The sequence below is a fragment of the Budorcas taxicolor genome, chromosome 12 (genome assembly GCF_023091745.1).
Source record: "Budorcas taxicolor isolate Tak-1 chromosome 12, Takin1.1, whole genome shotgun sequence".
Taxonomy (NCBI): Eukaryota; Metazoa; Chordata; class Mammalia; order Artiodactyla; family Bovidae; genus Budorcas; species Budorcas taxicolor.
Window position 1 is genome coordinate 18059783 of NC_068921.1, and position 12130 is coordinate 18071912.

The window sequence follows — 12130 nt, forward strand, 5'->3', positions numbered from 1 at the left end:
CTCCTTTTCATATGTTGCCAATTTTATTTGGGAAAGCATCACGGAGTATCTTTATGGACACAACACACTGAAGGCTGCTGAATTTCTGGGTGGAAGGAGAGATGCTTTAAAAATGTTTAATCAGTTCATTTACCATAACATGCAGTGTAAGCATATTACTTAAAAATAAGTAAGCAAGTGTCAGAAATAACAGCTCAGAATTAAAAGTGAATGGAAGCAGGAGTAGAAAATGAGGTTATTCTTCCACTTTTTGTACCACCTGTTAAAATTATGTGCACATTATTTTAGAAGTAAAACAATTTAAAGAAAAAGATCCTCCCCAACCAGAAACCAAACAACTCTGATTCAGCTGAGATTTTTTTTTATTGGTGCATACCATGCAAACTGGAAAGGTAAATAGAAAACTAATTTGTCCCAGCATAACTATTAATTAGTCCTTAATTTTCTTCCCATGATTTAATACTCTTGTATCACGGTATTTCTGTATTATTTGTCCTTGCTCGGATACTACACTGATTAGAAATACAGTAGCATGAGTCTGGGCTTCCGTGATGGCTCAGACAGTAAAAGAATCCGTCTGCAGTGTGAGAGACTGGGTTCGACCCCTGGGTTGGGAAGATCCCCTGGAGGAGGGCATGGCAACCCACTCCAGTATTCTTCCCTGGAGAAACCCACGGACAGGGCTACAGTCCAGGGGTCGCAGAGTCGGACACGACTGAGCGATTAAACATAGCATGAGTTAACTGTAGTGAAGCTCATTAAAAAAAAAAAAAAAAATGTGCAAAGGCACAGAGGTTTATAAAAAAGTAGGTGGCTGGTAAGCACGAGGAGGAATCTGAGAGTAGATAAATAATGCACGTTGAAACATCCACAGTAAACGGCACTCGTTTAAACGAAAAACTCCGGCCGCACAGTCCCCTGGGAAGAAACAAATATCACAATTTGAAAGCCGTAAACGAAGCAGAGACATAGAGACGCAAACCGCCGAGGCCAGGTTTGCAGGCCCTCACCTGCTCAGGCTGATTGGCCGCGGCCGCGGGGGCGGGGAGGGGGGCCGGACGTCACTTCCCGTCGCGGCCGGCCTGGTCCTCTCGCGCGATGACGGCCAGCGTGGAGCCGCGGGGGCGGCGCCCGGGGGTCGGAGTGGGCGTCGTGGTGACCAGCGGCAGGCATCCTCGCTGCGTCCTCTTGGGAAGGAGGAAAGGGTCGTTCGGAGCGGGCAGTTTCCAGCTTCCCGGGGGCCACCTGGAGTTCGGGTAAGCAGCCGCCTGACTGACCGGGAAAACGAAACGGGCGCGCAAAGGACGACGTCGCCTCCTGCGTGCATCTGTGCGTGCGTGCGCGCTGACGCTGCGTCCTTTCTCGCGCGCCTGTCTTTCTCGCCTGAGGCCGGCAGGGGGTGCTGCTCTGCGCGAGGCGGGCGCAGGAGTCGCCACGTCCGCGTGCGAGCTGCCCTCGAGGGCTCAGCTCCTCTCGAGCCCTGACGCGGCTGGTTGTTGTGAGCTGTCTGTTTCCTGCTTGCGCTTGAAAGGCCGGAAGTGCGTATTTACAGGCCTCGAATAGTGTAGTTGTCCCTTGAGGCGTTTGCACGGTTTGCTGGCGATGTAAACGCAGGCGGTATGTTATTTTCCTGCTTCCGTACGTCTCGTAGCGCACTAACCAAGCGAATGGTTGACGGAAACCCTGGGCCTCTCTGCCTCCCTCGTTAAAACGGGGGAATCGCCCGAAGTGCTCCCTATGGTCTCCTTCTCTGCTTTGACTTTCTGTGAATTGAGGTGTCAGAACGACAGAGAAAGTTTAGTTCTACACAAGGGTGAAGAAAGGCTGAGATTGACCTAGAAGGTGGGTTCACCCGGGCTCTTGGACTCTTTAATCGATAGAAATTGATAAGATGCCAGAGGAGGAATTTAGGCAGAGCTTTGTCCGGGCTCGTGCTGTAGCCGGAGGGAGGGAGCGAGAGCAAGAAACAGGTGCCCTTGCTCGCTCTCCTGGAGCGGGAGGTGGTGGTGAGCTGGTTTCTTAAATGGAGTGGGGCGTGGGCACGGATCTGCCGGTTGCGCGGAAGGGGCAGCTTAGGTGGTCTGCCTGCTCGCTTGGTTCTGTGCGCGGAAATCATGCCTGGTAACCCTGCTTCGCTCTGAAGTGAAGTCGCTCAGTCGTGTCCGACTCTTTGCGATCCCATGGGCTGTAGCCTACCAGGCTTCTCCATCCATGGGATTTTCCAGGCAATAGTACTGAGCAGCTCACAAATGGCTGTAGGTTTGTGGCCTTTTTTGTAGTTTGCCTTTAATTTCCCCAACTGTGCATGCGTTATTTTTAGTTTCTAACTTTGTCCAGGTGCGAGCACCCCAGGAAAGGGTTCCATCCTATCTCAAAGTGAGAATAAGGATGACGTCTGCTGCAGATAAACAGCATCAGAAACGTTCAAGGGGCTTCCCAGATGGCGCAGTGGTAAAGAATCCGCCTGTGATATCCAGTCCAGCATTTTTTGCAACTGGCTTGAAAATGTCTTTTTACTGTTTTGTACCAATTTAGATCAAAGGGAGGGTATATATTGCATGTGATTAGGACTTCCCAGGTGCCACTAGTGGTAAAGAACCCGCCTGCCAATGCAGGCGATATAACAGAAGCAGGTCGGGAAGATCTCATTAAGGAGGAAATGGCAACCCACTCCAGTATTCTTGCCTAGAGAATCCCATGGACAGAGGGAGCCTGGCGGGCTACAGTCCGTAGGGTCGCAGAGTCGGACACAACTGAAGCGACTTAGCAGCAGCAGCAAGCTATCACTTAATAAATAATAAAATTACTAGATTAAAAATGAAATCGCACAGGCAAGCACACCCCTTGACGGCGCTGGGTGCGGAGATCATGTGAGGTGCCCTGCTTTTGCTCCTGGCAGCCCACAAGTGGCAGTTGGGTTGTTGAATCTTGTTCATAATTTATGGCAGCTGTGCGCTGGTATAGTTATTTTTGGTCCCTCATTGTTTCTTTTTGTTCTGCCGGATACAGAGGAAAGGAGACGTAACCGGCCCCCAGGTCCCAGCCTGTCCCACCATCAACGGGATGGAGGGAGGGGGAATGTACAATTATGGCTGATGACATTGTTGTGCGGCAGAAACCAACACAACATCGTAAAAATTAAAAAAGAAAAAAGTAGTATTTGGGCGTTCCGGTCCTCTTCCTTCCAGGCGTTTGTTTCCTTTGTGGTGGGGAGAGGAGGTGCGGGCCCTTGCTTTGCGCTCTCGGCGGGTGCTTCTGATTTCTTTCTGGGTCGGAGGGGAGGGCGCAGAGCTTTCCCTGGGTCCTGCTGCTGCATGTGCCCTCTGGGTGCAGTATTCACGTGTGCGGTCTTTCTGCGGGTGTGTTTGGTGCTGGTTGGAAGTCCTCCAGTCCTACAAGGATTTCTGCACTGCTCAGTTCCCTGACACAGGTGACCAAAAACTCGTGGTGCTGGCCGCCAGCTCCTGGTGCTGGCGCCCCGCGCTGCGTTGTCTTCTGCCGGGCCCCCAGTCGTCCCACAGCGTCTGCTTGGCCCGAGAAAACATGCTGCTTTCTCCGCTGCTCGTTTTCTCTGCTCAGCCATCGTGGGCTGCTTTCGCCAGGCTCCTACCGTGCCAATGCCGAGAGTGGGGACGAGCTTCTGTGTTCACGTGCATCCCACGCAACGCACTTCAGACTTCCCCAGCTCGTTGCCTGCTGGTCCTCTGCTCTGAGGCACCGGGCAGCCCTGCATGCTTCCACAGCTCAGCCCTTTAAGTGGGGGTGGCGCACCGGTGCCTCCTTGAGAGTCCGTGGTCACCCCGTTTCCGTGAGCGTTTCTTTCTCTTGGAGCGCCTCTTGGTTGGTTTAGGGGCAGAGGTGGCCCCCCATCAGGAAGAAAGGGAACATTCCCACAGCCTGAAAATTCACAACTTTCCTCCCTCCACAAAGATCTGTCTTACGGGTAGAGTGAGGGTAGATTAGGTAATTAGAGAAATAGTCAAGGTACAAAAGATAGAGAAACAGTATTATTTTTTGCTGAATATCTCACATACTAAAGTGCTTCATAAATATAAGGAAATTTAATCTAAAAGTCAGTGAACCACACAGATTTCTTTTCATACTTGTTTTCACTTTTCATGTACTTTATCTGACTATAAAATTCCATTTGGAACCATTTCTAAAGGGAGATGCTATATATTTTTAATCTTGTTTCATGTATGAAAACTGAATAGTGAAATGTTTTAATTTATATGCAGGTTTTGGTAACTTTTAGAGTATCAGTTCTTGTCAGTATCTAGTTATTATGGATCATATGTTGAAGGTGAACTAATCACATCAGTGTATTTTAATATTTTGTGAATGCCTTTTGTTCTCAATTTTGAGGCATAAACTGAAATTCTGAACCTACTGGAAAAGACTTGACTTCTTGATACACTTGAAACAAGCCTGTGAGAAAGTAGCATTATGTTTTTACTTATCCAAGGTGGAACTTTGAACTCAGGCCTAGGTCTAGTTAACTACAAGGCCTGTGCTCTTAACTGATATATCAGACCACCTCCTGGTTGCATGCTGCTTCCAGGCAAGTGAACTAGTGCTGAATTGGCTAAATGTTCATTTTTTGTTGTTCAATATGAAGTCCTTTTGGTCTTCAGATAACTAGATACAGGATAAACAGTATCCAAGGAGGGTTGTTGGTTTATTGTTTTAAAGCATGAATCAATTACAGCTCTTTGGGGGTTACACTGGAAATTTCTAGCCATGAATTTCACGGCTAAAAAATGAATAGAATTGAATATGGTGGTGTGTTTCTGTTTTCCAGTGAAAGCTGGGAAGAATGTGCTCAAAGGGAAACTTGGGAAGAAGCAGCTCTTCACCTGAAAAATGTTCGCTTTGCCTCGGTTGTGAATTCTTTCATTGAGAAAGAGAATTACCATTATGTCACTATTTTAATGAAAGGAGAGGTGGACCTGACTCATGATTCAGAACCAAAGAATGTAGAGCCTGAAAAGAATGAAAGTAAGAGAATTACATACAATAGTGCATTTTCCACGAGAGCATACATCTGAAGGAAGATTACTTTATGTCACCATATGAAGAGAGTTAGAATGTGATTATACTTTAATTAGAGCTTAAATCTGCTGAAGTTCTGAAGACATAAGAACAGGAAAGAGAATGGGTCGAGAGCCAGACTGCTTGGTTTGCATCCTGGTTCTTCCACTTAGAGGTTTGTGACCTCCAGCCAAGTTCGTTCTTCTTACTCTGGGCCTCTTTTCTCATTTGTTATAATAGTAGCTACTTCAAATGGGTTGTTGTAAGGATGAAATGAGTTATTACCTACAGTGGGCCCGTCCTAATGAACAGTGTTAGTTGTATTGCTAGTGTTTAATTTTGTTTCAAACTGATTTTTTTAAGCAAAACATTGAATGTGCCTTCCTCAGTTTTCTTACCTGTGCAAGAGAGATAATAACTTTCTTTTATAGAAAATGATTAACTTGCAAAACACCTAATCTGTTACCTTCTGTGTTGAATTGAGTGCTCTGAAAGCTTTAATGACAGTAATTGATAAGCTTTTATTTACTGTGTACTATACTTTGTCTCTGGGGCTTCCCTGCTGGCTCAGAGGTAAAGAATCCACCTGCCAGTGCAGGAGATGGGGTCGATCTGTGGTTCAGGAAGATCCCGGGGAGGAGGAAATGGCAACCCACTCCAATATTCCTGCCTAGGTAATCCCATGGACAGAGAAGCCTGATGGGCTACAGCCCATGGGGTTGCAAAAGAGTTAGACAGGGTTTAAACAACAACACGGGATGGTGTGGGGACGGGGGCATGGATGCACCACCCTCCCAGCAGCTTGACGTGTTCAGCTCTGAAGCTTTCTGAACCCAGTTTTGTGGAGTTTTTATGAAGCATCATTATGTTATGGGATTATTATTATTGTGATTGACTAAACCATTGCCTGTTGATTAACTCAAACCTCCAGCCCCTCTCCCCGCCCCTAAGGTGGAGTGTGGGGGTCAGCGGTGGGCTGAAAGTTCCAACCCTGTGATCATGCCTCTGTCTTTCTGGTCAGCACCCACTTCCCGTCAGCATTGACTCAGCCCTGGTTGAAAGGGGCTTATTATGGAAAACAAAAAGATGCTCCTCTGATCCCTGTCACTCAGGAAATTATTAATACAAAGGTTTTAGGAATCCTGCCAGGAAACAGGGATGAAGACCAAATACATATTTCTTATTTCATGATATCACATGAAGAAAAACACAAGAAGGATCCAGAGGCCTTCAGCTGGCCTAGGGTACAAAAAATTATTCACGCCTTAAGAATGGGAAGGCAGGATTGTACCAGATTAACTAGGGAAGCTGATGACTGGCCAAGGTACAGTGGCTCGGGGGTTTTGTTTTATTTATAATACGGGCATGCAGACGCTGCCCTGTGTTCATCAGGCCCTGGATCTGAACAGCCTGCTTCAGCTTTCTAGTCACCGCATCTTTCCTCCAGCCGACAGATTATCCAGATTAGAGGGATTATCCAGATGCTTCCTTCTCTAGGAGACAGGGTAGAGGCTACTTCAGGTCTCTGGAGACTCAGTTAACTGAGCATCTTGCAACACATGGTAAGTGTGTGCCTCCCCTCTTCCTCCCCCACCTCTCCTCCCCCCACCCGCCCCCACACTGTGTGGTCACAGGTGCTGATCAGCCCTTCCAGAACTTGTTCCAGGTCCATGGATTCTTTGTCCTCTGCCTTCCCAGAGTGCAGCTACATATCTGTATTTTATAGGCAGAGAGATGCTTAATGGAAGAAACAGTAATTACACATATATACATGTAATCATAAACTAATTTAGAACATAGAATTCTTAATGATCATTGATTGTTGTTGTTAATATCATAATATTTAAACATTCACCTGTCGTGAGCATCTGTGCACACTCAGTCATGTCTCTTTGCGACCCCGTGGACTGTAGCCCACCAGGCTCCTCTGTCCATGAGATTATCCAGGCAAGAACACTGGAGTGGGTTGCCATGCCCTCCAAGGAATCTTCCTGACCCACAGCTCCTGCCACATACCCTACATCACAGGCAGATTCTTTACTGCTGAGCCACTGAAAATTATGTTTGTATAGCCAAGATAATGCATAACATCACTCTTGCGCTTCGTTTTATTAGTAGCAAATCACTTTTAAAATTAATTTTTCTTAGTACGGGTTACCTAGCCAAAATGAATATGCTTTGTTTCCTTTCAACTGAAGAAACTGCTTTAATGTCTGTCTTTTCTAGGTTGGGAGTGGGTTCCTTGGGAAGAATTTCCTCCCCTGGACCAGCTTTTCTGGGCACTACGTTGTTTAAAAGAACAAGGCTACGATCCTTTTAAAGAAGATTTGGATCATCTGGTAGGATATAAAGGAAGTCACCTGGAGGTGAACAAGGAGATTCACTGAGTTGTTTTTTTTTAATGGATTGGCCCAAAAGTTCACTTAGGCTTTTTTATTGTACAATGACTATTGTGCTTAGTTGTCTCTAACTTCATTTAAAACAATTTTGTGAGATTGTATTGTGACACCTGTCACAGCAATGTGCATTTTTTAAAAGAAAGTTATCAAAATTGGTGAATTTGGGGGTAGCCATTTTAATATTGAAGATGGAAGAAAAAAAGCAACAATTTCGGCATATTATGCTTGATTATTTCAAGAAAGGTAAAAATGCAACAGATACCAAAAAAAAGATTTGTGCAGAGTATGGAGAAGGTGCTGTGACTGAGCGGACATGTCAAAAGTGGTTTGCCAAGTTTCGTGCTGGAGATTTCTCTCTGTATGATGCTCCACGGTCAGGCAGACCAGTTGAAGTGGATAGCAATCAAATTGAGACATTAATTGAGAGCAATCAACATTATACCACACGAGAGATAGCCGACATACTCAAAATATCCAAATCGAGCGTTGAAAACCATTTGCACCAGCTTGGTTATGTTAATCGCTTTGATGTCTGGGTTCCACTTAAATTAAGCCAGAAAAACCTTCTTGATCGTATTTCCACATGTGATTCTCTACTGAAGCGTAATGAAAGTGTTCCGTTTTTAAAACAAATTGTGACAGGCAATGAGAAATGGATACTGTTCAATAATGTGGAACGGAAGAGATCATGGGACAAGCGAAATGAACCACTGCCAGCCACGCCAAAGGCCGGTCTTCATCCAAAGAGGGTGATGTTGTGTATATGGTGGGATTGGATGGGAGTCCTTTATTATGAGCTCCTTCCAGAAAACCAATCAATCAATTCCAAGAAGTACTGCTCCCAGTTAGACCAACTGAAAGCAGCACTCAATGAAAAGCGTCCAGAATCAGTCGACAGAAAATGCATAATCTTTCATCAGGATAACGCAAGACCACATGTTTCTTTGATGACCAGACAAAAATTGTTACAGCTTGGCTGGGAAGTTCTGATTCCTCCACCATATTCCCCAGACATTGCACCTTCAGATTACCATTTATTTCGGTCTTTACAAAATTCTCTCAATGGAAAAAATTTCAGTTCCCTGGAAGACTGCAAAAGGCACCTGGAACAGTTCTTTGCTCAGAAAGATAAAAAGTTTTGGGAAGATGGAATTATGAAGTTGCCTGAAAAATGGCAGAAGGTAGTGGAACAAAATGGTGAATATGTTGTTCAGTTCAGTTCTTGGTGAAAGTGAAAAATGTGTTTTTTATTTTTGCTTAAAAATCAAAAGAACTTTTGGGCCAACCCAATACATAAAAGGCAGAATAAGGTCCTGTTAAAGAACAAAAAATATCTACATTGCAGAACAACTCCATTTTACTTGAAAAGTCCCACATGATGGACAGTTTATTTGTAGTCTCTTAATATACCCAACACCTTTTCATTCACTACTTGTGAAAAATTTTCAGACTGTGTCATGAATTGTTTCAGAAAATGTGATAATTGGTGATGTTATAAATGGTAATTCCACTTTCTGTATTTCTCTGGTATTAATGTGTGTGGAGGAGAGTGCAGTAGAATTTGTCTTAGTGTTTCAGTTCTAGTAGAGATCCTAATTCAAGTGCTAACACAGAATTTATCTCATTTGTTGGTTTTCCTTTTCTGTTTGTTGTTGTTGATACATTTTGACAGTTCCTACAACTAGAGCAGACAGGACAGGTCATTAGGGTGTACTTCTGATTGGGAATGTAAACCCAGGGAAGCAAGTTAAACCATCCAAGATCTGTATCCCATTGTTAACAGGCCTTACCATTTTGGATCTCAGTTGATCTCTCTCAAGATTCGATCCCCTTGTATGTGAATTGTGACTAGACTAGGGCAGCGGTTCTCAGGATGGTCGGGAGAAGTCCTCAAGGCCCTTTCAAGGGTCCTCGGGGTCAGAGTCGCTTATGTCACACCCTCATTCTTTGCTGAGTGTACAGAGGAGTTTTCCAGAAACTGCGTGTTATAGGTTACTCTAGTAGAGTGAATGCAAAGCAGATAAGAAAATCTGGCTCTCTGCTAGTAAGCTAGATGTGGAAGAAATTGACAAAAATGTAAAACAATGCCATGCTTCTCACTTTTTTTTTTTTAAGAAAAACATCTATATTTTTTATAAAAATTATGTTAACATAAGTTTTGTGTTATGGGTTTTTGTTATTTGTAAATAAATAAAAGAATTCTTAAAATTTATCAGTTTTAATTCCTAGTATGATACTAGATAACATCCTACAAAAACTCTTTGGGGCCTCAGTTTGTTGTTGTTTTTTTTAATGAAGTATAGTTGTTTACAATGTAGTGTTAGTTTCAGGTATATACCAAAGTGATTTAGATATGTATCAATGCGCACACATTTTCAGATTCTTTTCCATTACAGATTGTTTTAAGATATAGTTCCATGTATTATACAGTATGTCCTTATTGTTTATCTGTTTTATACACATACAGTGTGTATTTGTTAATCCCAAACTCCTAATTTGTCCCTCCCCATCTCCTTTCCCTTCTGGTAATCATGCCTTTTCCCTGCATCTGTGAGTCTGTCTGCTTTGTAAATAAGTTCCTTTGTGCCATTTGTTGAGAGTCCACGCATTAGTGGTACCATGATGTTTGTCTTTCTCTGACTGTGGCCCCCATGTTGCTGCAGGCGGCATTAGTTCATTGTTTTTGTGGCTGAGTGACACCCCATTGTATGTGTGAGCCACCTCTTTATCCATTCATCTGTTCATGGATGCTTAGGTCGTTCTCATGTCTCAGCTATTGTAAATAGTGCTGCTGTGAACATTGGGGTGTGTGAATTTTTTCAAATTGCTTTTCATCTTTTCTGAGTATCTGCCCAGAAGGGGGATTTCTGGATCATATGGCATCTTTTTTAGTTTTTCCTAAGGAACCTCCTTACTGGCCTCTTCAGTGGTTGCACAGTGTACATTCCCACCAACAGTGTAGTAGGGTTCCGCTGCCTTCCCCACCCTCCTCAGCATTTATCATTTGTAGACTTTTTGATGATGACCGTTCGGACTGGTACGAAGTAGTACCTCATCGTAGTTTTGATTTGTGATATTGAGCATCTTTTCTTATGGCTCTTGGCCACCTGTATGTCTTTGGAGAAATGATATTTAGGTCTTCTCACTTTTATGATTTTTTTTTTTTAATGTTGAGCTGCATGTCAGTTGCATAATTTGCAGATATTCTCTCCCATTCTGTAGGTTGTCATTTTGTGTTTACGGTTTCCCTTACTGTGCAAAAGCTTACAAGTTTGACTAAGTCCCATTTGTTTATTTTTGCTTTTATTTCTTTGGCCTTGATTGGGAAACTGACCTAAGAAAACATTGGTACAATTTTATGTCAGAGTTTTGCCTGTGTTCTTTTCTAGAAGTTTTATAATGTCACGTCTTATTGAAGTCTTTAAGCCATTTAGAGTTTATTTTTGTGTTTAGTAAAAGGGAGTGTTCTAACTTCATTGATTTTCATGCAACTTTCAAACTTTTCCAGCACCACTTGCTGAAGGACTGTCTTCTCTGCGTTTTTAATCTCCTTTGTCAAAGATTAACTGGTGTGGGTTTATTTCTGGGCTCTCTCTTCCATTCCATTGATCCAGATGTGTGTTTTTGTTATTAGTATCAGCTTTTAGTATTAGTATTAGCTGTTTTGATACTCTAGTGTTGTCAGAAGTCTGGGAGGGTTATACCTCCAGCTTTGCTCTTTTTCCTTAGAATTGCTTTGGCAATTCTGGGTTTTCTGTGGCTCCATATACATTTCAGGATCATTTTTTTCTGATTCTGTGAAAAATATTTGGGCAATTTGATAGACATTGCATTAAATATGTAGATTTGCTTTGGGTAATATGGCCACATTAATAATATTCTTCCAGTCTGGGAGCGTGGGATAGCTTTACATTTTTTTTAAACTTCAGTTTCCTTTATCAATGTTTTATAGTTGTCAGCATATAAGTCTTTCTCCTCCTTGCTCAGGTTTATTCCTAAGTTCTTTTTTTTTTTTTAATGTGATTTTAAAAGGGATTATTTTTCACTTTCTCTTTCTGATACTGTTTTTAGTGTAAAGAAATACAACAGATTTATGTAATTAATCTTGTCATTAACCTTGCTAAATTCATTTATCAGTTCTAATATTTTTTGTTTAATGACAACCCACTGCAGTATTCTTGCCTGGGAAACCCCATGGACAGAGCCTGGCAGGCTGCAGCCATGGGGTCGCAAAGAGTTGGTCATGCCTGAGCACGCACATATGCACCTTACTAACTTTATCAGTTTGAGTGATTTTTTTTTTTGAATCTTTAGGTCCTCAGTAATTTTTAAGAGTGTAATAAGATTCAAAACCAAAGTTTGAGAACTGCTGAATTAGACCATAAACTCATCTTTTTTCATCATGAACCCATTTCTATAAAATCCCTTGCTTCTCCTAGAGCTGGTTATATTTGAATTTTGCCCTTTCAGAAGACTCAAGTACTGTTGTAATACATGCTACAAAAGAATCTTTCTCCAATGAATGAAGATCATTTTTAAAGTTGTTTTAATTGCTTCCTTTTTCTAAATTATATGTGCACATATCAAGTTTACCATTTACAAATCTCACTTTCTGTTTTGACAAACTTGTTTTAGAGTGAGCTCAAGAAAAATTAATGTTCCTTGAACTAATGAATCTCACAGTTTTTCCTACTCCTATT

General features: G+C 42.9%; 1 protein-coding gene across 1 annotated transcript; it reads left to right on the plus strand.

The window, feature by feature from the left end:
* The first annotated feature begins 1098 nt into the window (after positions 1 to 1098).
* NUDT15 (nudix hydrolase 15) lies at positions 1099 to 7438 on the plus strand. Its single transcript, XM_052649996.1, has 3 exons — positions 1099 to 1256; positions 4802 to 4998; positions 7258 to 7438. Exons 1-3 carry the CDS (start codon positions 1099 to 1101, stop codon positions 7416 to 7418), a joined length of 516 nt encoding a protein of 171 aa, XP_052505956.1. The 3' UTR covers positions 7419 to 7438.
* Positions 7439 to 12130: the final 4692 nt, after the last annotated feature.

Excerpts from the sequence above, each read along its gene's own strand:
- NUDT15 (XM_052649996.1), top strand. The coding sequence starts at position 1,099 with ATGACGGCCAGCGTGGAGCCGCGGGGGCGGCGCCCGGGGGTCGGAGTG. Across the intron at positions 1,257-4,801 it reads GGGGGCCACCTGGAGTTCGG|TGAAAGCTGGGAAGAATGTG; the intron begins GTAAGCAGCCGC and ends TCTGTTTTCCAG. Across the intron at positions 4,999-7,257 it reads AGAGCCTGAAAAGAATGAAA|GTTGGGAGTGGGTTCCTTGG; the intron begins GTAAGAGAATTA and ends TGTCTTTTCTAG.